Source organism: Eubalaena glacialis, chromosome 1 (genome assembly GCF_028564815.1).
Source record: "Eubalaena glacialis isolate mEubGla1 chromosome 1, mEubGla1.1.hap2.+ XY, whole genome shotgun sequence".
Lineage (NCBI taxonomy): Eukaryota > Metazoa > Chordata > Mammalia > Artiodactyla > Balaenidae > Eubalaena > Eubalaena glacialis.
The window spans coordinates 31,227,157-31,251,757 of NC_083716.1; the positions used below are offsets into that span (position 1 = coordinate 31,227,157).

A 24,601-nucleotide genomic window follows, 5' to 3' on the forward strand; every position below is an offset into this window, starting at 1 on the left:
ATAGCATTGAGAAGCCCGAGCACTGCAACAAAAAGTAGCCGCTGCTCGCCGCAACTAGAGAAAGCCCACGCGCCGCAACTAGAGAAAGCCTGCACGCAGCAACAAAGACCCAATGCAGCTAAAATAAATAAATAAATAAATAAATAAATAAATTTATTTTAAAAAATATAAAAAACATAAACTTGACATATATACACTACCAAATGTAAAATAGATAGCTAGTGGGAAGCAGCCGCATAGCACAGGGAGACCAGCTCGGTGCTTTGTGACTACCTAGAGGGGTGGGATAGGGAGTGTGGGAGGGAGACGCAAGAGGGAGGGGATATGGGGATATATGGATACATATAGCTGATTTACTTTGTTGTACAGCAGAAACTAACACACCATTGTAAAGCAATTATACTCCAATAAAGATGTAAAAAAACAAAACAAAACATAAACTGATCAAGGCTTATGTATTGCTTTTGATTATTATGCCACTTTTAATCTGGAATAATCACTACCCTTTATCTTCATGTCATTGATTTGTTGAAGCATTCAGGCCTATTGTGTTGTAGAATATTCCACATTTTAAATTTGTCTTACTGTTTTTTCAAGGTTATTTAACTTGTTCCTTTATCCCTTTCTATGTAGTTCCTATAAACCACAAGTTAGGTTTAGAGGCTTGATTAGATTCAGGTTAAGCATTTTTGGCAAAGATTCATAGGTGATGTTTGTATACATCATATTGCATCACATTAGGAGGCACAGAATGTAGATTGTCTTACTCTCAGTAATGCTAATTTTGCTACTTGCCACATCTCTCAATTATAAAGGTACATTTTCCCCTTTGCAAGTAGTAAGTAACCTGCAGGGCAATTACCTAATATAATGGTTTAGCATCCACTGATAATCCTGCTGGACAGTATAACTATATTGGGGCATAATGTCCCCAGCTTACTTTATACTTGCTCTGCCCTGGGCCTGGAATCAATTATTTTCTTCAAGGAGCCCTAGTTTCTTCCACTGACACTGGGTATACGTACTGATTGTTTCTTGGGTGTCATTGCTTCTAGGCTCTTTGAGGGCAAGGAAGTAGAACTAAAATTTTTTTAAAAAGAAATCATTAGTTCATATTAGTATTTCCAATTCAGATTTAACACTACAGAGCTTTTTCTTGACTTCTTTTACTTTATATTTGTATAAATGTAAATTTTTACAATACAAATTCCAGATTTTAATAGCATTTATATATGTTAGTTGCTTTATCCTACAATATAATAAATTAATTTCAAAATAATACAACTATTACTACTAACAATAAACTTCTGTAAATCTGTTGATGGACGTTTAGGATTTCCTTACAGTTCCTTTTCCCTTGAATATATCTCACTAAGGTTGTATAGCCAGAATACAGTTTTCAAAAGTTAGGTGGAATAATTCCTTTCTCTGTGCTTATGTTATCATTTAAAAAAAAAAAATTTATTTACTTATTTGGCTGTACCAGATCTTAGTTATGACATGCGGGAACTTCATTGCGGCATGTGGGATCTTTAGTTGCAGCACGCAAGATCTTTAATTGCGGCATGCGAACTCTTAGTTTCGGCATGTGGGATCTAGTTCGCTGACCAGGGATTGAACCTGGCCCCCTGCATTGGGAGCATGGCGTCTTAGCCACTGGACCACCAGGGAAGTCCCTTTTTTTTTTTCAATTTGATATACAGATATATTTTTTGTTGTTGTTGTACAGGTTTAGGGTTTGCCTCTTTTCCTTTTGGATTTAATTTTATTTTTTGAACCTGTGGTATATTTATATGGTTCAAAAGTCAAAACTACACAAAAAGGTATATTTAGAGAAATTTCAGTCCTTTCCCTAACCATTTTCATTGTTTTCTGGTTTATTCTCTTAGTGTTTTCTTTGTGTTTCTTTTTGTAAAAACAAATTATTGTGTATATGTGTGTATATTTTTATTTCCTCTTCTTTCTTACACAAGTGCTTTATACACTGCTCTGTAACTTTTCTCACTCAACAGCAGATCCTGGAAATCACTCATATCAGTTCGTAAAGTGTTTCTTCCCTCCCTCCCTTCTCTCATTTTTAATGACTGCATAGTACTGTGTTGTATGGATGTGTAAAAGTTTATTTAACCATCCTCCTATTAATAGACATTTTGGTTGTGTCTAATATTTTGATTAATCTTATCCAAGTATGTTTTGTATTTCTGGAGTAATATCTTCAGGATAGATTTTCAGAAGTGGAATTTCTGGTTTAAAGGGTAAATGAAAATGTAATTTTTTTAGATGCTGCCAAATTCTCTTTCATAGTGGTTGCATTATTTACACTTCTACTAGGACTGTATCAGGATACTTATCACAGGATTCCGGGTAATATACCAATAAGCTAAATTCCTCCTTGTCTGTTGTTACTCCATAGTAATTCTAAATGGTATTTTCTATACAGTGATTCTAAAATGTGATTTAGGGACCACTTGAAATTTGTAAGGATTTGGGGGTAGTTTTTGTCAAATATAAACATTACTACAAATGTCTGTTCTGGCTCATTTGAAAAAAATTATATATATACACACACATATGCCATATATGATTTTTAAAACTACAGTAGTGTCTTCTCACAGTTTTCCTGTTGGATTGTTGAGCTATCTTTTTGGTGGCAAGAGAAAGGAAACTATGAAATAGGGTACTTTGTGGATCTTTTGTTTTTCCAGAGTAATCTGCCAGTCAGATCATTTTAAGAACCACTGTCCTTATGACCTGAAAGAATTTTAGATTCTGCTAACCATTTGTTCTTGTTTTTCTTTTATATCCTGCCCAGGCTCCTGCTTATATTCGGGAATGTGCCAGATTGCACTATTTGGGTTCCAGAACACAAGCATCAAAGGTAAGAATAGGAAATTGCTCTTAGCCCAAACCAGGAGAGAGCTAGTTAAGATTAGTGGAGTTTTAAAACAAAGTATGAAATCAAAGTAAAGACATAAGAAAATAAAATGTGTTATAGTTGAAAAAAACAGTCTGTAAATAGCAAATGTATTAAATATTTTTAGTTATGAAAGTACAGTTTTATGTAATACATTCTTCTTTCAAGTTTGGTGGTAAGGTAACACTCTGAAATGTCTGGAAGACTTGAGACCTTATGAGCTTAGAAAGCAAATGTGTGACGCTTATTAACAAGATTACATGATTATTGAGTTTTAAAAGTGAGAAGTTTAAAAAACATCACAAGCACTTTTTGATGATTTTTTTTAGTCTGTCTTGATTAGAAACTTAAGCTGTCATCTTATGCTTCTTTTTCTGCTCCTGTTGGTTTCTACCTCTCATTCAGAAAATATTTGGTGTGACCAGGAAAACAGTATTTTATTTCAGCTAGTTTAACTGGAGTATGGTTTTTCTTAGAGAGTTGTTTTTGTTGCTCTACCACTGCTGTGTAGTTATCACATATTGTCATGTGAGCACCAGCCAAGAACCAGTGTACTTGGTCTCTACGATGGGTCTGTCACTTTAGTATCTAGATGATTTTAAACTTAATAGGTTAACTTCAATTTCTTCTTCAATGAAATGGGAATAATGATACTTTCACTGCTTTAACTCATAGGATACCAATGAGAATTACATGAGATTAAAAGATGCTCTGAAAACTGGACTATTATATAAATATAATTTTTGGTGACAATATTCTAAATGAATTTAGGTTTTCTGGGCAGGTCATGGGAGTGGGCTGTTGATATAGTCTATAATTGTAGGTTTCTCTTTATCTGATGATGGTATTTAGATTTTTCTTGTTCCTACATGTAAGAGTATACCATGTTTCCCACATCTCCCCTTTTTTTGTTACAGTGTGGTGGGAATCTGGAAACAAAGCTGGCAGGATATATTAATTCACTTTTCTTTTAAATTTTCCATAGGATGATCTTGATCTGATAGCTTCGTGTCATACCAGCTCCTTCCAAGTGACAAGATCTCAGAAATGGAACCGGCGAGATTCCTGCCTTCATCAGGAGGAGACCCAGCAGCGTACGGGAGAGGCACTAAGAGAATTGTTCCAACATGTTCACAATATGCCAGAGTCGGCAAAGAAGAAACACCTTATCAGACAGGTGCCGAAGGCAGGGAGACAGTGATGGGGCTTTAGGAATGTGATTTTTGCTTGTAGAATTGCTAGGGAATATTATTAAGAATTTCATTTAATTTTTGTCTCTTACTGGTCCAAGCTTTGGTTTAGTCAAGAAAGCGAACTTGTCTGTGGAACCTCAGTGGTGATCTCTGTACTATTGCCCCACTAGAGAAAGGGGTGGAGGCTCTTGGATTTCTAGAGTAAACAGAAGGATCCAATGTGGTTAGTTTCTCTAATTTGGTCATGTATGACATTTAAACCCTTCATATTTTCTTGGCAGATAACTTAATCTTGCTGACTTTCAATTTTCTTGTTTGTAAAATGGTGATTGTAATGCCCATGTTTCATGGTTGTAAAGATTAGAAAGAATCTATGTAAAGTGGCTGCCATAGCAGAGAAAAAGTGGTAGTTCTTACTAGTGAGTTGTTTGCAGTTAGAAAACACTAAATCAAGGGCCTAGTGTGATACTAGAAATAGGAATTCTAGTGGCTGAGTTTGTTTTTTTGGAGCTATGGGAGCAAAATTAGGTCTCTCATTTGCTATCTTGAGACTCAAAGTATAGCTTGAGTAAATATTGATGACTTGGTTAGTTTCTTTCTCAGGAAATTTATTTTGTCTCAGCCCCTCTTGAATTTTAGCTAAACAGGCAAGGTCAGCCTCTTGACTTCTTTTTTTTTTTTTTTTAAAGGATACCTTTAATTTATTTTATTTTATTTTTTGGCTGTGTTGGGTCTTCGTTTCCGTGCAAGGGCTTTCTCTAGTAGTGGCAAGCGGGGGCCACTCTTCATCGCGGTGCACGGGCCTCTCACTATCGCGGCCTCTCTTGTTGCGGAGCACAGGCTCCAGACGCGCAGGCTCAGTAGTTGTGGCTCACGGACCTAGTAGCTCTGCGGCATGTGGGATCTTCCCAGACCAGGGCTCGAACCCGTGTCCCCTGCATTAGCAGGCAGATTCTCAACCACTGCGCCACCAGGAAAGCCCAGCCTCTTGACGTCTTATTCGACTGGGACCTTCCTGAGGGATGTCTGTGTTTTTATTTATTTTTTTATACCTAACCTCAAGCATGGGGCCAGACAGAAACAAATGCTCAGAAATGTTGAACTGAGCTGTTCTTTACAATTGACAAAGTCCTTTAAGAGAAATTTTCTGTCACTCTCTTTGTTTTGTTTTTTAAATATTTATTTATTTATTTAGGCTGCACTGGGTCTTAGTTGCGGCATGCATGCGGGATCTAGTTCCCTGACCAGGGATTGAACCTGGGCCTTCTGCATTGGGAGCACGGAGTCTTACCCACTGGACCACCAGGGAATTCCCTTTGTCACTCTCTTTGAAGTTACTTTGAGATCTAGCAAACTGTGCTATGACTGGAATTTTAGAGGGTGTTGGCCAAGTAGTATTACAGATTTAAAGCAGTGTAGTGATTTAATTCTTGGTAGAAACTAAGCCAGTAATTCAGGTAGGACAGGTGTAAATGACTTCCCTCATCAAGAACACTGAGGGTTAAAGCTAATACAAAGGAAAAAACTACATTAGTTTTGCTCTTTTTAGAAAAATAGGAAATTATAGAGAAGGATTAAAAGAAAATAAATCACTCATCCTACCAGTGTTTACATATTGGGTATTTCTTTCAGTCTTTTTCCTGTGGATATATTGGGTTGGACAAAAAAGTTCGTTGGCCAACCCAATATTTTGGAATATAGAAAAAGTTCATTTTTCCATATGGAAAAACCTGAACGAACTTTTTGGCCAAGCCAATATTTTGATGTAGTTATGATCATACCATATACTTTCTTTTATTTCTCCCTTTTTCATTAAACATTACAGCCTAAGCATTTTCTCATGCATGCTTGCAAACTCCTCACATACATTTAAAATATTGCCATTTATTTTTGAAGAAACTATACTTTTACTATCCTCTATGATTATATATAATTTATTCTCCATGATTATAAAAATAATGAGTACTCACTACAGAAACATTGAAACCTCTAGAAGAGTGTCAAGAAGAAATTAAAAATCACCTGTTATCATCCAGAGATAACCACTGATAACATCTTGGAGTATTTCCTTCTTGTATTTCTTTCCATGAACATGTATTTCATATTTTTTTTGTTTAATTGAGATCATAATACATATTCAGTTTTTAAAATACCCTACCCTTTTCATATAACATTATATCAGAGCATTTTCCATGTCATTAAAAGGCTGTAAACATTTTTAATGGTTGCATAATATTTTATTGTATATAACCTGATATATATATAGTTTGTCCTCTACTGGACATATTAGGGGAAATTAGGTCATTTTGGGGACTTCCCTGGTGGCACAGGGGTTAAGAATCCGCCTACCAATGCAGGGGACACGAGTTCGATCCCTGGTCTGGGAAGATTCCACATGCCGCGGAGCAACTAAGCCCGTGCACCACAACTACTGAAGCCCACGCACCTAGAGCCTGTGCTCCGCAACAAGACAAGCCACTGCAATGAGAAGCCTGTGCGCTGCAGCGAAGAGCAGCCCCTGCTCGCCGCAATTAGAGAAAGCCCGTGTGCAGCAACGAAGACCCAACACAGCCAAAAATAAATAAATTAGGTCATTTTTTAGTTTATACATATTTGTTCATAAGTATTCTCATTGAAGATTATTTCCTAGAAGAGGCGTGACCAAAGGGTATGCGTTTTCTGAGGGGAGCTGTTACAGCTACTAGGTTTCTTTTCATATATAGGTCCATCCTTCTTTCCCCTCCTATTTTTTTCCTCCCTAAAAATTGCTGAAGTTTGTTTGAATAAACTTTTAAATTTGAAATAATATAGGTTTGGAGAAAAATTGCAAAGAAAGTACAGAATTCCCACATATCCTTCACCTAGTTCCTCCTAATGTTAATGTTGTCAAAACTAATAAATTAACGTTAGTACATTACTAGTAACATTACAGACTTTATTCAGATTTTACCAGTTTTAACACTGGTATCCTTTTTCTGTTCTAGGATCCAATACAGTTAACACATTGCATTTAAACACACATAAACCATCCTCTCTCTCTCTGCACTTTATTTGTGAAAGAAACCAGATTCTTTGTCTCTCACAGTCTGGATTTTGCTGATTGCATCCCTGTGCAATCAGGGATGTTTCTTAGTCCTCTGTATTTGCTATAAACTGGTAGTTAGATCTAATTCTAGAAGCTTGATCTGATTCCAATTTGATTGTTTTTGGGTGTGTATTATTTAATTTAATTTAATTTACCCTCAGGCTAATTTAATACATTTTGACTTCTTGGTGGCATAATTTTTGCCTTTGTGATTTGCTTGCCAATCTACTAATCCATGTATGTACAGATTCACTTATTCTTGGGCTTTTCTAGGTATTTCCACTTAGTTATTGATTGTCACAGAATGCTATCTCTTGATGGGAGACTACTAACAAAATGTTCTTTATGTTTTCTTCTAGTTTAATAAGCATTCTGAGACCCAAACACCAGGACGAGAACCTTCTACCCTCCGGGTGCAGAAGAGGGCCCGTTCACGGTCCTTCAGTGGCCTTATTAAGGTAGGTACACTGTGCTGTCATTTTCAGCATTGATTGTGAGAAAATTTAACAGTCTGACTCTTCTTATGCATAAACAGTTTTATTCTGTTTTTTGGGATTCTATGAAGGCTTCACTTGTAAGGGGAAAAGAATAGAATTTGGAAAAGCTTTTATTTTTCAAAGCATTTTTCTGTGTTTCAAATCAGAGAAGGGGCTCTATGATTGGAGAAGTAAGGGATAAAAAAATAAAGGTCCTTTTGTCTCTTCTGGGGCTGAGGACAGAGTCCTCATCCCTGAGTAGAGAATCTCTTTTGGTTCATGACCTGCTTTGTGCTACATACTTCACTGTGCAATTTGCTAAAGTTATGGAAAAGTGAGAAAGTTGACAGAGACTGGAAATGGATTTTTCTAGTAGGCTAGTGAGTTTTAGGTAACTCAAATTTTTGTGAGCTTAATATTTTGATCAGTTGTTTTGTTCTCTTCCTTTGTCTCAGATTCATTAAAAATCTTGTTTTTAAAACAAATGCAATATGTACTTCTGTGCTGTTGCTACCATTGCTGTCTGTAGGTTCAATTTACTTGAGTCTTCATTGATGATCTGAACTTGTAGTTAAGGGATATTGCCAGCAGGTGGCAGTAGATAGCTGATTATGGGGTTCAAATTTCCAGGCATAAACAAAGGCAAGGTCCTATCTAGTTAACCTGGAGAGAGATTAGCACTGTTCTGTGTTCTACAGGTTTTCTTTTTAAAATTGTTTAACATTATTAAAATTTATAAATCCAGCAACATTAAGGAGATCTTTGCTTAAAAGTTGTGCTCTTAAAAAAAAAATACCTTGTAATATATATATATGTGTATTTTTTTTTAAACTGTAGTTGTTAGCAGTTGCAACTTTATCTTGCTCTAATTTTGGTTGTAGTTATTATCATTAATAGCAGTTTAGAATTCACTCAATCCTATCCACTGGGGCCAATAGCCTTGGGACATTAGGTTTGTTTGACATCAAACAGAGTGAAAAAGCAACCCACAGAATGGGAGGAAATATTTGCAGAATATATATCTTATGAGCAGTTAACATCCAGAATATAAAAAGAACTCTTACAACAACAGCAAAGAAAATCAATCCATATTAAAAAATGGGCAGGGACTGCCCTGGCGGTCCAGTGGTTAAGACTCCACGCTTCCACTGCAGGGGACATGGGTTTGATCTCTGGTCAGGGAACTAAGATCCCACATGCTGCACAGCATGGCCAAAAAGAAAAAAAAAAAAGGCAAAGGATTTAAATAGGCATTTTTCTGAAGAAGATAAAAAAAACGCTCAATATCCCTTATCATTAAGGAACTGCAAATGAAAACCACAATGAGATAACAATTCACACTCACTAGGATGGCTATTATCAACAAAACAGAAAATAGCAAGGTCAGGATGTGGAGAAATTGGAACCCTTGTGTACTGTTGGTGGGAACGTAAAATGGTGCAACCACTATGGAAAACAGTATGGCGGTTCCTCAAAAACTAAAAATAGAACTAGCATATGATCAAGCAATTCCAAGTAGGGATATGAACAGATATTTGTATACATGTTTGTAGTGGCATTATTTACAATCAAAAGGCGAAAGCCACTCAAGTGTTCGTTGATGGATAAATGGATAAACAAAATGTGGTATATATGAACAATGGAACAGTACTCAGCCTTAAAAAAGAAGGAAGTTCCGACACATGCTACAACATAGATTAAACTTGAAAACATCATGCTAAGTGAAATAAGCCAGTCACAAAAGAACAAATATTGTATTATTCCACTTATATGAGGTACCTACAGTAGTCAAATCCATAGAAACAAAGTAGAATGGTGGTTGTCAGGGACTAAGGGTCTGGGGGGAATTGGGATTATTGTTTAATGGGTACAGAGTTTCTGTTTGGGAAGATGAAAAATTTCTGGGATGTGGTGATGGTTGCACAACAATATGACTGTACTTTACACTACTGAACTGTACACCTGAAAATGGTTAAAATGATAAATTTTATGTTATGTATATTTTACCATAATTTTAAAAAATTCCCTTTGCTAGAACCCCAAAAGTGTATTCACCTGCTTAGACGTGGCAAGTAAAATGAGCATCCTTGGTTCATTTTACTTGGAAGTCTGTCATTCCCTCTGACTTCCTGTCATAGAGATGATTGGTAACAAAAGTTACAGTCCAATAAGTGTTTCTCTGTGTGTTAGTCAAACATGTTTCTTTAACTGAAGTTAGATGGGTATAGTTTTCTCTTCATAGTGAGCTCTTCTCCTGCAGTTGGTTCTAGAAATGTTGCTAATTATTGCTTGAAATGTAAAAATATAGTATCCTCTTGGCAGCTGCCCTCTTCTTTACTGAGAGAGCATTTAGAACTTTAGAGTTATAAAAGAGTTTATAATTGTATCAGGAGAAAACATTTTAGAAAAATAATTTTAAACACAATGTTAGCAAGTTTTTTAGGACAGAAGGGTAAACTGTTTTCATTATAAATGAAGAGACTTTCAAGCTAATAATAGATGAAGGTTTCTGCTCGATAGCAAAGGAGTAATGAAATGTCTGTTAAAAAATTCACTGGAAGCTGAATTTTAGCTTTTATAGCTAGTCCTGTGGCTCCTGGTATCCCCAGTTCAGCCTACACTGAGGTGATATCTGACTTCTGAAAGGAAGATGTACTGGCCTTATTTTTCTAGCACTTCTGTGTTTTAGCTATTTGATTTCTATCCTGCTTTGATACTTTTTTTTTGGCTAGACTTTTTTTCCTCCAAAATTCATCTCATGTAAATGATTTATTACAGAATATTCCTACTAATATTTATATTATAAAGTTTAATGTTCTAGTTTTGATATGTTCTTTTTTTTGGAATTCAAATTTATTCTCTAAGGAGAAAAAAGAAAGATTTCTTCAAAGATGGTAGAATTGTCACTGTCAACTGTTACAGTAGGTTACATTAGCTTTTAAGCTGTTCAGAGATGAAAGGGCTTTTAGTCTTGCTCTGAATATCAGTATAGTCATGGACCCTTTTAAGAAGGCCCGTACCCTTTTATGGCTATACTAGAAACTCTTAGAGAATTTCTGCAAATTTTCCAATCCTGTGTGAGGAGGACATGACAGGGAAGCAAAATCTTAGAGTGGACCCAGTGTAAGTGTCTTTTAGTGGGGAGGGGAGGAGGGGACTCTTAAAAGGTGCCAGAGACAATATGTCTTTAGGGAAAAAATTATACTGGTAGGTAACTGGTGTTTCTTTTATGGCCTCAGAAGCACTGTAATTGGCCTGTATTAGTTGGTTTAAATCAACTATAAAGTTGCTTTTAACATTGCAGCCCTTTAATTGGTTTAAAGAGGAACAGTGATCACCTAAAGAAAGGCAGTGATCTCAGGTTTTTTAGTAACTTGCTTTGACCTCTCTTGTATAAGATGCCTGGGGGAATTTATCAAGGAGCTGAGATTTTTTTTAACCTAAGAAACTATAGTTTTGAAGACCAGTATAATTATAATATAGATATTATAGATGTTTATAAATCAAATATTTTCTCTTCCTAAATCAGCGGAAGGTCCTGGGAAATCAGATGATGTCAGAAAAGAAAAACAAGTACCCTACTCCAGAATCTGTAGCCACTGATGAATTGAAGAGAACCAGCAAAGAAAATATGAATTTAGTAAGATACTATTCTTTGCACTTTCTCTTTGTATGTGTTCATTTGTAGAAAAGAAGAAAATTAATATACTGTCGTCTGTTTTACTGTGTTTCTTTGGGCCATATTCAACTATGCCTTTTCCCCAGTCTTTTCATTTATGCTGACTTCTTTCTGTAGGTTTTCATTGATTCATTCAACGAACACTTTGAGTTCAAGGAAGATATAGCCAGTCATAAGCAGAAATGACAAATGCAGTGAAATAGCTCCACACACAAAGTGCTGGAGGGAGCAGTTCTTACTGGGAGACTCCACAGGGTGGGTGACATTTGAGCCAGGCCTGCTCGGCACTGCAGTACGTGTGGAGTAGTCCTTCAAGTTTTCCCAGGAGTGGTTACTTCATTAAGCCAGCAATAAAACAGTTAAGATTAATGAGATCTAAATACGTTGGTAAAACTCTTCATATTGAAATTGAACAAGTAAATAATTCCTCTGTTAGTAAAGTCTGTCTATAGGAATGACATTAGGACATTTAAGCCACTATAAAATTTTCTTGTTACAGTTATTTTCTGGCTCTCCATCTGTCATGATGACACCAACAAGACTGAAATGGTCTGAGGGGAAGAAAGAGGGGAAAAAAGGTACTAATTGTACTTACTCTGTGTGTCTTATGAATGTAGTTCCTTTCTGTATCTAGTCAATAGCATTTTTTGAATTCCCAGTGTGGTATGGTTGTAGTCAGAAGAGATGTAAAAATTATAAGGCTGGGTCCTGCCCTTGAGTTCATTTAGCAGATGGTTATTGAGCAACTACTCAGCACTGTCCCAGGTGCTGAGGGGCAGAGCTGTGAACACAGACCCACACGGTCTCTGCATTCTTGGACAGATGTGACACGTGAGAAATATCTTAAGAATACTTGTTAAGCAAATTAAAAGCAAGTGTAAACTAACTTGTGAAACCAAGTACAGGAGTGCTGAGAAGATGTTCAGTAAACCTGGAATAGTTATGTTCCTTTTCTGCGCAGACTTTAGCTTTGTTTATTCAATAAAGCTTTCCAGATAAACAGCTCATGCTGAAGGACCCTGGAAATCATATCATACAACATGTTTTTGAGGATTTTTAGGGTAAAAAGGATTATTTAGTGCTGGGACTGCTGATTGTCGGAGGCTCAGTTGGTGAAGTGCAGTGGCTGCTGTACTTTCCTCTGAGGAAAGGCCAGGGGATTTGTAGTTAGACCTAATTTGAGGCATCATTCCTCTGGCCTGGGAAAACCACTCATTCTCAGCCTACTTCTTCCTCCGCAAATGGGAATAATAGTTATATCTACTTCCCAGATTTCTTATGAGGCTCAATTGAAATTATGTTTTGGAAACACATTGTGATTGTTAAAGCATTAACAAATAGTAGTAATTGTTACTGAAGAAAACTGGGTGAGGCTAGGTCTTGTTTTATAAGGCTTGTGTTGCAGATGAAGCGATCTCTGGTCTGATATGCTCATTTTACCAGAGATATGAGCATAATTACTATTTGAGACATCAGCAATAGAAAGATAACACAAACCCAATCCTTATAGATAAATCTTTATTATTTTCTAGGAAGTTAGATTTCATATGGTCTTCTTACTTATCCTTGAATGAATTATCTGAACTCTCTTTTCTTTCCTTGTTGCCTTTGGCTTCTAGGCTGGGCTGTCTGATTGAGGCAAGTTTGGTGTTTGGATTCTGTGTGTCTAAATATTTCTACCTGTATCTTCATAAGTCAAAACCAAGCATAAGTTATTTTTATTATTTTTATTTTTGGCTGCATTGGGTGTTCATTGCAGTGCGTGGGCTTCTCATTGCGGTGGCTTCTCTTGTTGCGGAGCATGGGCTCTAGGCACACGGGCTTAGTAGTTGTGGCGCACAGGCCTAGTTGCTCTGCGGCATGTGGGATCTTCCCGGACCAGGGCTCAAATCTGTGTCTCCTGCATTGGCAGGCAGATTCTTAACCACTGAACCACCAGGGAAGTCCCAGCATAAGTTATTTTTGAAGGATACGTTGTTTGTATCAGTTACACCTTTTCTTGCTTTCATTTTTGAAGATAATCAAGAAATGTCTTTCTATGTCGACAGCTCTACTTTTGGAAGAAAGAAATGCGTTAAAAAAATAAGTCAGGACTTCCCTGGTGGTGCAGTGGTTGAGAATCCGCCTGCCAATGCAGGGAACACGGGCTTGAGCCCTGGTCCGGGAAGATCCCACATGCCGCGGAGCAACTAAGCCCGTGCGCCACAACTACTGAGCCTGCGTGCCACAACTACTGAGCCCGTGCGCCTAGAGCCCATGCTCTGCAACAAGTCAACGCAATGAGAAGCCTGCGCAATGCAACAAAGAGTAGCCGCTGCTTGCTTGCAACTAGAGAAAGCCCGCGCGCAGCAACAAAGACCCAACGCAGCCAAAAAAAAAAAAAAAAAAGTCAGTTTAATATTTTACCAAGAAGTTTTAGAGCAAGGATTCTTCCTGTTAACTGTGGACTTCCTAAGGGCTCTAATAAAGTTCCTGGTATTGTTGATGGAATTTTATGTGTAGGTGCATGTGTACATTTTTCTGGAGGAGAGATTATATAGTTTTTATAAGATTCTTAAAAATGTTAGTGATTCAGAAAAGTGGAGGCCCACAGATAATGAATGACCTCCCACGGGATTAAGCAGTGGCATTTTCACATTACCCTCTCCCTGCTCACTTCCTCTAACTGGGAACACCTGTGGCTGTCATGACTTCACACTATTCTCCTTCTCCTCCTTCCTCTTTAATTTTTTCCATCTCTGCAGTGCTTTACTATCGTCTGCCTCCCCCCTCCACCTCTTCATGTTTTTCAGTGCTCTGTCTTAAATTCTCTGCTTGTTCCTGCTCTTGCTTTTCCCCCTCTTAGCAGTTTGGTCTCCTTCTGCAGCTCAGTTCTGTTCTCTGTTTGATACCTGCTCCCAAGCCTGCACCTCCAGATCTGAACTCTGTTCAGTCTCCAAGCCCACAGATCCAAGTGCCTGCCATCTATTTGTTTTACATAAAGAATACAAGCCAAGATTTTTTTGATGGTGATTTTATAAAAGGAACAAGTATTTTTTTAAAATTTATTTATTTAATTTATTTATTTTTGGCTGTGTTGGGTCTTCCTTGCTGTGCACGGGCTTTCTCTAATTGCGGCAAGCGGGGGCTACTCTTCGTTGTGGTGCGTGGGCTTCTCATTGTGGTGGCTTCTCTTGTTGCAGAGCACGGGCTCTAGGCACGCGGGCTTTAGTAGTTGCAGTACGTGGGCTCAGTAGTTATGGCTCATGGGCTCTAGAGCGCAGGCTCAGTAGTTGTGGTTAGTTGCTCCGCGGCATGTGGGATCTTCCTGGACCAGGGATCGAACCCGTGTCCCCTGCATTGGCAGGCGGATTCTCAACCACTGCGCCACCAGGGAAGCCCAGGAACAAGTATTTTTTGAAGAAGATAATGCAATTTTATTATCATCAATAGTGTGCTCCCAAAGACATTTATTTCTCATGGGGTTTCTCAATTGGCACTATCGACATTTTAGGTCAGATAATTCTTATGATATTTAGCATGATATTTAGCATCCCTGGTCTCTACCCACTAGATGCCAGTAGCACCCTTCCCCCAGTTGTGACAACCAAAAATGCCTCCAGACATTGCTAAATGTCCCCTTCATGGGAGGGGGCAAAATCACTCCCTGATGAGAACTGCTGATTCAGCACCTACTTATTAATGGGCATTATTTTCAGCAGTCAGAATCTTACCCATTGTTCAAAGCCCAGCCTAAACCCTACCTCCTCTTCAAAACCTTTGGCTAACCCAGACAGATATACCTTTTCCTTTGGACTCTTATTGACATTGCTAAAATGTTGACATTTAACGTGATTTATCATAGATACTTGCTTCACATGTATTGTCTTATCTCTGTAGCTAGTTTCTCTTCTGGAAGACAAAGACCAGACTTAATATATTCATGGCCCCCGTCTTCTTCTCTTCCCCCCAGTAATGACTGCCTTGCATCTAGTAGGCATTTAGTAAACATTCGCTGGTGAGTGGTGTAGTGGTGGTAAGAACATGAGCTTTGCATTCAGTTAGGCTTGCGTTCAGTTCCCAGCCTTTTTTTTTTAATTAAAAAAAAATTATTTTTTAATTAATTTATTTATTTGTTTTTATTTTTGTCTGTGTTGGGTCTTTGTTGCTGTGCGCGGGCTTTCTCTAGTTGCGGCGAGCGGGGGCTATTCTTCATTGTGGTGCGTGGGCTTCTCATGTTGCAGAGCACGGGCTCTAGGCACACGGGCTTCAGTAGTTGTGGCACGTGGGCTCAGTAGTTGTGGCTCGCGGGCTCTAGAGTGCAGGCTTAGTAGTTGTGGCGCACGGGCTTAGTTGCTCCGTGGCATGTGGGATCTTCCCGGACCAAGGCTCGAACCCGTGTCCCCTGCATTGGCAGGCGGATTCTTAACCTCAGTTCCCAGCCTTAATAGCTGTATATCTTAGGGCAAGTTTATTGGTGTAGGCTTCACATTCTTCACCTGTAAAATAGCAAGAGCATTACCTCATGCCCAGGTTGTTGTGAGGGTAAATGAGGCAATATACATAAAGAACTCAGAGCAACACCTGGCACAAAATATGCACTTAGTAAAGGTAGCTGTTACTGCCATTAAGATGATTTAATGAACTGAGATTAGAGCAAGAGGACAAAGTGATGTTTACTTGGTAGAGAGTAAGCAATTCTCCCTCAGTTTATAGAAAATAATAAGTATAGATTTCTCTAGCTTTTGGGTGGAATGTTTGCAAAAATAAATATTTATAAATGTGTTTAATGCTCCTTTTTCTCTTTCAGCCTAGGATTCCTCTGAAGGATCCAGAGGTTTCCTGTTGTCCACCCAGAATTTTCTCTTTTGTGGGCCAGGTGCCATTACCGCTCACAGAGAAGCTTGGACTTGCAGCTTGCTTGCTGCATGTTGAATTGTGAAAGCCAACTAATCCTGTGACTTGACTGACGCCTCTAACCCCACTCAGTGGGTGACATCTACGGACTCTGCCTGCTGAACCAGTGCTAGCGACTCTCTCTCTCTTTTAAAAAAAATGTTATGGGGAAACCACTAACCAGCCAAATCAGCCTAGACAGCACAGTAGATGAGTAGAACCAGGCAGACTCCTGTGCTCATTCCACGTATTTGTTTAGGCAGATTCTATTTTTAAAACATTTGAAATCTGTGCTCAACTGCCAGTGATGTTTTTAAAAAGTGCTGTCAATCCTGGTGGATTGATGTTATTTTTAACTGATAGCTTGGGCTTTTCTCTATTTTGATAGTTTTGGGGGATATTTTGGTTACTGTTTCTTCTTTATTTGTTGTTTGTGTATTTTAAAAGGTAAAAAATCAAAGTGGGCTCTAAGCCAGATGTCTTTCCTCTCTTTTTCACCTTAAGCTTTGGGAAAGCTCTTTATCTTATGAGGCTTTACTCCTCAATACCTATTTGTGTCCAAAGAATTTATAGCTTTCCTGGAAATTTTTTATTATTTCTTGGGCCTGAGATTGTAGGTATTTGGCCTGCAGTATCAAAAAAGGAGAATTCAGAATGATACAATATTTAAACAAATAATATTAAACTGTGGCCCTTCTTCCCTCCCTCCATTCTCTCTCCTTTCCTCCCTTCCCCTTTCCTCAGTGATGTCAAAATGGTTGTGTGGTTGCTGAACTCCTTTCCTTCATTCAGTTTCCTCTCGCCTAAAACACCTCTGGTGCCAGTGTGGTGCCAGTACTTCTGTGACAAATCACTGGGACTCAAGGAGTGTCACCAACAGCTCACTTGAGGCTTGCTGAAACTCCTGTATGTAGTGGAAGCTCTGGAGAGGGACTAGGATGGGGCTGGCTTTATGGCCAGGACAACTCTTGATGGGTGGGATTATATTGCATCCTTCTAAGGGATCAGGTGTGCAGGCTGGACCGTCTCCTGAGAGCCAGCTGGAGTCAGAGGGAGGAAGTGAGCATCAGTCTCCATGGGGCTGAGAGATTTAAAGGAGAGAATGCCCTTATTTGGAAGCAGTTGTTTTTTATCACCCATGTTCAAGGGCGGCTGCTGGCCCACCCCTCTCCTTGTCACGATGGGCATGGGGAGCAGTTTGGAGATGGGCTGGAGCTTTGACTGGGTTGGGATGTTCACATGTGTCTGAGGTGAGCATTGGGATGGCTCTGATCTAGTGTGGGAACTCACTGCCCAGAGAGTAGCAGGGGCAGGTGAGAGTGTTAGTCTGTGCCTGCTCTGTTAGGTGTGTAACCTTTCTCACCCTGTGTGCCGGAACTGAGTCAGGCCTCAGCGGGGGCGGGGGGGGGCAGTTGCCCAGCAAACCATGACTTGCTGACCTATTTTTAAACAGTTGAAATGCTGTGTTGTTGCTGAAACAAAAGATGACTCTGGGGAGCACAGTTTGGTTTTGCATCCGGATGTCAGTCCTGGCTTCCATATTTTCTGTTTCTTCTGCTGCTATAACAGCAGTAGTAGAGAAAAATGTAAAATTTGGCTGTCCAACTTGATAGATTGTGAACAATAGATGGTTAGGAGTATAAAACTGCTCAGAAGCCCCTTTCTCTAGAGCAGTTTTATATCATTCTTAAAAATACTTATTTGCAAGTTCCTTTGTGTAGGGTTCTTCTATTTGACTTTTTTGTTATAAAATTCCTTGCACCAGCTGTCAGTGAGTTCAAACAGAGACCCCTTTTGGTATGACCAAAAGTGTGTTTGGCTAAAGTGTGTTCTCCCTTAACTTGATACTTGCTTTCTTTATTTGTCTAAGTGGCTCATTCCGTAGTGGTGTGGTCTGTTAAACATGGTCTGGCATAGGTGGAGAGAGCAGAGCAGTGACCTGATACCTCCTTGTCATCGAGTTTGTTCTGTGGTTCTATTTAAGGGAGGTAGCTGAGATTTAGGAGACTTTCTTTGGTTGAATGCAACTGGTAATCGAGGCTCGTGTTCCGGGGCTGGGGTGGTGAGAGATGTCTGTCACATGCTTTTATATAGCTTGCCCCCTTGGGCAGTTTATTTGTGTATTTGGGTATGTGTGTTTCATTAAAGTATTTATTAAATATGATTTCCCTTGCTGTAAGGGTATGATAGATCTTTTCCTTCTTTTTTCTTTTTTAACAGAAGCTGTGAACTAGTTGGAATCCAAATTTGAGAAATAAACAGCGTAACCTTCTGCCTTATAATATATAACTGTTCTAATCCTGTGGAATCTTTGCAAAAACAAAAACCCTTCAGCATTTGCTACAGAAGGGTACTGTTGCCCTTCTGACTTGGTGGGCAGATATTTTTGAGCCAGTATTTAACAATTTTTAAAATCTATAATATTTTAAAAATCTGTTTTCTATGTTTATTTTTTGTGTTGAAACAATCTCTTTGGAAATGCCTCTTGTTGCTTTTAAAATTTCATTTCTTTCTGGGGTCAGTTGCAATGGGTTTTGATGTGATATCAATATGGGGCAGTGTATTTATGCCAGAGGGCTCAAGCATAAAAAATGCAGACCACTTCCTTGATTCAGATCTGTACTGGGTGAGCTATACTGGTTGAATCAGTGAAAACCATGGGCACTGGAGTTTCTAACCTTTTACAATGGTGGACTTTTGCACTGGGACCAATGAATCTGGTTTGAACGGCTCCATTGCAGCAGTGAAAGAGGATTAAGTGATACTGATTGTACCTGAGTGCCAAAACATATTAAAGGAGGTGGTATCTAATGAATCATAACTGAATCTGCAGTTGATCCTCCACAAGCTCATTACCCTGAATGTCTTTCCAGAGTTAGGAATGACGAGGGGGTACCCTTGGGAAATGGAGTAGTATAGGGTTAACTGCGCTGACCACTGGGTGTTCCAGAGGTGGCTGTTTTGCTGGCTTGTAAGAAAACCAGTGGTTCCAGAGTGTCAGAGCAGGGCCGTTCTCTCCTCTGGAACAGCAGTGTTTCTGTTCAGCTTTTCTCACAGAAACCTATGTTAGGATACGGTTGAAAACACTGCCTTCTAGGAGAATCTGTGGTCCCAGAGTGACTAGCTGTGTGGCCATGCATAACTGGGGAAGCCATCTTAGGAATGACTTCTCTAGACTTTATCTGCTTCCTTCATACAGGGCCTCGCACAGATGCTTGAAACTGATGGCTCTCATTCTGAAGTCTTTTCTAAGTAGAACTCCTTTCCCCAGGAGAGAGCCTCGTCCCTGCCCTCCTGCATCTGGAAGCCTTGGTACTGAAGACAGGACCTTGATCCAAACTGGATACTAGCAATTGGCAGGATTGCTCTAGAATTTGGGGAAGATTTGGGTTTCTAAGATGCACAAGCTTTTCAGACCAGTGGTAATTAATCCAATCTAAAACTCACTATAGGAGAGCTGGCTTTCCTAGACAGGTGATGCTGAACTCTTTCCACAGGTGGAGAGTGGATGGGTGGGCTAGCAAGGAGGTGGAGTAAGTACTTAATAGCCTGAGTGCTTGGGTTACCATGGAAACTGGAGTGTGCGTGGCCATAACAGGTGCTAAAGAGCCATTGAGCACTCCCCCAGACATGTTTGGGGACGAGCAGAACTGTTTGGGAAAAACACTCCTGCCCCAGGGTCCTTTCTTCATAGCAAGGATTGCCTTTTCACTCTCCCCAAGCCTGCTCAACAAGAGAAACAAGGTTTCTTAACTGTCTAACCATTTTTTATTGTTCATTCTTATTCAACTATATCATATATATATATTTATATATATATGTAACTGTAAAGAAACATATGCCTTGTTTTTCTTTTATATTCATGTAATATTCTGAAATTAAATTTCCTTTGTTTCATATCTATAGGCTTTGGTCTCTTAACTCACATTTGACTGATGGATTATTATTATTTTTTAATAAAGTTATTTATTTTATTTTATTTATTTTTGGCTGCGTTGGGTGTTTGTTGCTGCGTGTGGGCTTTCTCTAGCTGCGGCGAGCGGGGGCTACTCTACGTTGCAGTGCGCGGGCATCTCATTGCGGTGGCTTCTCTTGTTGCGGAGCATGAGCTCTAGGTGCGCAGGCTTCAGTAGTTGTGGCACACAGGCTTAGTTGTTCCACGGCATGTGGGATATTCCGGGACCAGGGCTCGAACCCGTGTCCCCTGCCTTTGCAAGCGGATTCTTAATCACTGCGCCACCAGGGAAGTCCCTGATGGATTATTTTAAAGAGAGGTTGTCTCTTAAAAATTTTTTTTTGAGTTTAATTGAGCTATTATGATAGAGGTTGCCTCTTGTTCTGAGGAATATGAAATCTAAGAAAAGTGCGTCTTTGGTTTGTTTTCCAGCTGGGTGGGTGGGTTCACGGGGAGTAGGGCTTTTGGCTGATAGGAAATGGGATTGGAACCTCCGGGAATTTTGAGCTTCCTGATTTCCCTTGGCTGAGTCTAGAATGCTTTGCACAGATTTCAGTTTCACACATAATCTTTATTTCCTCGTTTAAAAATAAGGAGTGATATTTATAGTAACAGTAAAAACCAAGTGACATTTTCATCTAGGCCAGCAAGTTGTAGTGTTTAGACAACTCTGGTTGAAATGTTGTTTCTGCTACTTATGTATATGAGCTTGGGCATGTTCCCTCCTCTGTAAGGTGGGGATAACAATATCGTCTCAATGATGCCATGCTCTCAGAGGTAAGGACTTAGCATAAAAGGTTTTAATCTGGAGTCTGTGATTGTGCTTCAGGAATCTTTTGCTCCTGTAATTCTATGTAAAATTTTGTGTGTGTTTGAATTTTTCTAAGGGAGAGATTTCAGAGCTTCCACAAGAATCCCAGAGGAGTCCTTTACCACTAAATACTGAGAACCACTAGCCTTACACAGTGCCTGGCAGATGGCAAGTATCCATTAAATGTTAATTCTTTCTCTCTCTGCCAAGGATACATTTTATAATCAGCAGCTTATTGATGCTGACATAGTTATTTTTGATAACAAAGGAATTATTTAAATTTGGAATAGAAATAAAAACTCTGCTGCTGTCTTTGCTCCATTACCTGCCCATGTGCTCGTCTTGAGCTGTGTTAGCTCCCTAGGTGCTGCTTAGACTGTCCCTTTTCTCCTCATCCCCTAAGGACCAACTCGTATTATTTACTATAGAGGAAGGAGCCAGTTCTGTTCTTTTAGAGTGAAATGTGGAGTGACTCTTACAGATAGTACACGGGAAACAAGAGTAATGCAAAAGAAAAAGGGGTGGAGGGACAGGAGTTATTCTGAAAAACAGGAAGAGGATCAAAATGCCTAGTACAGTGCTGAGCACATAATTGTTAATCATGAATCACAGAAAGGAATGAAGAAGCAGATGTGCATTAAACAGTGGGAAGTGGGGGACTTCCCTGGCAGTCCAGTGGTTAAGACTCTGCGATTCCAATGCAGGGGACGTGGGTTTGATCCCTCTTTGAGGAACTAAGATCGCACGTGCCACGCGGTGCGGCAAAAAAACAAAAACAAACAAACAAAAAAACAGTGGGAAGGGATGATGAGAAAAGAGAGAACTGGGAAGAAAGAATCTTCCTTAGTTTCCCCCCTTCCAGGGCCTTTGTGCCCTGTGGCGGGCTGCCCACTTTTGCTCCCACTTACATTCCTGAATTAGAAGCATGCGGCAGGGGATAGGAGTGGTGAAGAAGCCTGAGCCCCAGGCTAGAGGGTCATGATGGGACCATCAGGCTTGTTTAGATGCTTCTTTTAAGTCACAGCCTCTTAATTTCCCCATAAAAAGCAAAAACAGAAAGCAAAAATTGGGGATGAACAATGGCCAAGTCTTGATCCAAGTTGATCATTAATATCTTATCCTTTATCTGCAGCATCCAATGCCCAGATCCCCAGAGACTTCGACCTTGGAACCAGCATGGAGGTTAGCAGGAGGGGCCCTTGTTGTCATTGTTAGCTTTCCCCTTTTATTCCTGGAAATCAGTCTTTTCAATGCCTTGGTACTGAGGAATGCTTAATTCAGTAGAGCCATACTGGTGGGCAACAGAGAAGGGAAACAGACTGCCTTAAAATTGTGAGCACAGAAGCCATTCCTCAATATCAATGTACAGAAGTGGGGGATGCTTTTTTTTTTTAAAGAGATTGGAGTTTATTTATTTATTTATTTATTTTTGGCTGTGTTGTGCCTTCGTTTCTGTGCAAGGGCTTTCTCTAGTTGCGGCGAGCCAGGGCCACTCTTCATTGCGGTGCGCGGGCCTCTCGCTATCGCGGCCTCTCCTGTTGCGGAGCACAGGCTCCAGACGTGCAGGCTCAGTAGTTGTGGCTCACGGGCCTAGTTGCTCCGCGGCATGTGGGATCTTCCCAGACCAGGGCTCGAACCCATGTCCCCTGCATTGGCAGGCAGATTCTCAACCACTGCGCCACCAGGGAAGCCCGGGGATGCTTTTAAGAACTCCTCCTGCGCATGTACTTCCCAGTTTTCCAATACTGGAAGAGGAATATAGTATGGACTCTAAGGAATTCATGTCTGTGAATGAGAAATGAATGCCACAACTTATTGAGTGCTTATTATGCACCAAGCTTTGTACTAGCCAATTAATTCCTTGTCTCATTAAAGTCATACATCTCTGAAGTATTCTTATCTCCAATTTTACAGTAAAAGACACGTATGAAGAGTTTAATGTATCTATTGTCAACTAAAAAGTGGTAGAGTCAAGGTTAACATGCAGGGCTGCCCGACTTTAGGAACCGTGGTCTTATGCAGGGGTTACACACCCCAATGTCTACAGGAGCCAGGAAGGAAATGTAAAGTCATGAAAACGACAACCACTTCAAGAGATTTAAAAACACGTGGGAGCCAAACCCAAGTCCTCCGCAGTCGGGATCTGGCCCATGAGCCCCACGTGGCATCTGCACACTGCTGTGCTGCTTCTGGCTGGGTCCCAGTTCTGCCCAGGACGTCCTCCAGAGCTGCTCAGTGCTGGCTCTGGGATGACAGCAGCTGTGTGCCTTCCAGGAATGGTGTTCAGACACAGGAGGGTGGGCGTCCACTGAAACACACCTCCCTGCGCCCCCCTGACTGCTGGGCACTACTCAGGGAGAGTCTCCTCATTCCTTTGCTCTCCCATATGCACTGCCCAATATGGTAGCCTCTGGCCACATGTGGATATTGAGCACTTGAAATGTGGCCAGTCTAAACTGAGATGTTCTCTCAGTGTGAAATACACTCAGATTTCAAAGACTTAGTAAGAAAAGGAAAATATAAAAATGTCTCAATTTTTATATTGATTACTTGTTCACATTTTGGCTATATTGGGTTAATAAAATTATGCCATTAAAATTAATTTTATCTCTTTCTTTTTATCTTTTTAATGTGGCTGCTAGAAAATATTAAATTACATCTATGACTTATATTACTATTTTCCACAACCCCTGGGGCTCTAATCCTAGGCTGTCCTTTCTCCCCCAGAACCTATTCCTCAACTCCATCAGCTTCTGCGGCCACATCTTTTCTTTTAGTCCTGAGACTGCCCTGGAGAGAAGAGGGGAGGACAGAGGAAAAGCAGTGACAGGTTTATCCTTTGGCTTCTCTGGGATTGGCTCCTGCCATTCATGACTGGCTTTGGGAATCCTCAGTGTGATCCAGCTCACTGATGTGTACCAGTGGGCTGCCGCCCTGGGGACAGTGGGGTTCCTGCAAGGGGACTTTGTCAGGGTGTATGCCAAGCATTGCCCCTCTCCCAGAGGGGTGCTGCCCTTTAGTGTTTGTCCATGTTGTGATCCATCAAGATATTTTTTAAGTTAATGAATTCACAGTAGGTAGTGTGTGTGTCCTGTATTTTCATATGGATGAAAATGTAGCTATGAAGTGTGGAAACTGAAATTTGTGGGTATTAAGAAGTCTTTTTCAAAAAAAAAGGTTAAATATAAGGCTACCATATAATGCATCAGCCCCACTCCTAGATATATACCCCAGAGAAATGAAAACATGTCTACACAAAAACTTGTGCACAGACCTTCAAAGCAGCATTATGCATCGTAGCCAAAAAGTAGATCCAACCCAAATGTCCATCAACAAATAAATGAATAAACAAAATGTGGTATAGCCATGCAATGGACTATTATTCAGCAATAGAAAGGAATAAAGTACTAACATACTGTATGACATGGATGAATCTTGAAGACATGCTAAATGAAAGAAGCCAGACACAAAAGATGACATATTGTATGATTCCATTGTTATGAAATATCCAAAATAGGCATATCCATAGAGACAGAAAGTGGATTCGTGATTGGTTGCCAAGGGCTGGGGTGGTTGGGAGGAAATGAGGAATAACTGCTAATGAGCATGGAGT

The 24,601-nt window shown here is 39.8% G+C and overlaps 1 protein-coding gene across 1 annotated transcript in view; it reads left to right on the forward strand.

The window, feature by feature from the left end:
- The window catches only part of ARHGAP19 (Rho GTPase activating protein 19), a 53,698-nt gene extending 35,850 nt beyond the window's left edge, over positions 1-17,848 (forward strand). Inside the window, exons 6-11 of the mRNA XM_061210860.1 lie at positions 2,813-2,878; positions 3,900-4,091; positions 7,552-7,650; positions 11,198-11,308; positions 11,847-11,925; positions 16,137-17,848. Of these exons, the coding sequence (XP_061066843.1) occupies positions 2,813-2,878; positions 3,900-4,091; positions 7,552-7,650; positions 11,198-11,308; positions 11,847-11,925; positions 16,137-16,141 (552 nt within the window). The 3' untranslated portion in view covers positions 16,142-17,848. The remainder of the gene's footprint in view (positions 1-2,812; positions 2,879-3,899; positions 4,092-7,551; positions 7,651-11,197; positions 11,309-11,846; positions 11,926-16,136) is intronic.
- The last annotated feature ends 6,753 nt before the right edge of the window (positions 17,849-24,601 follow it).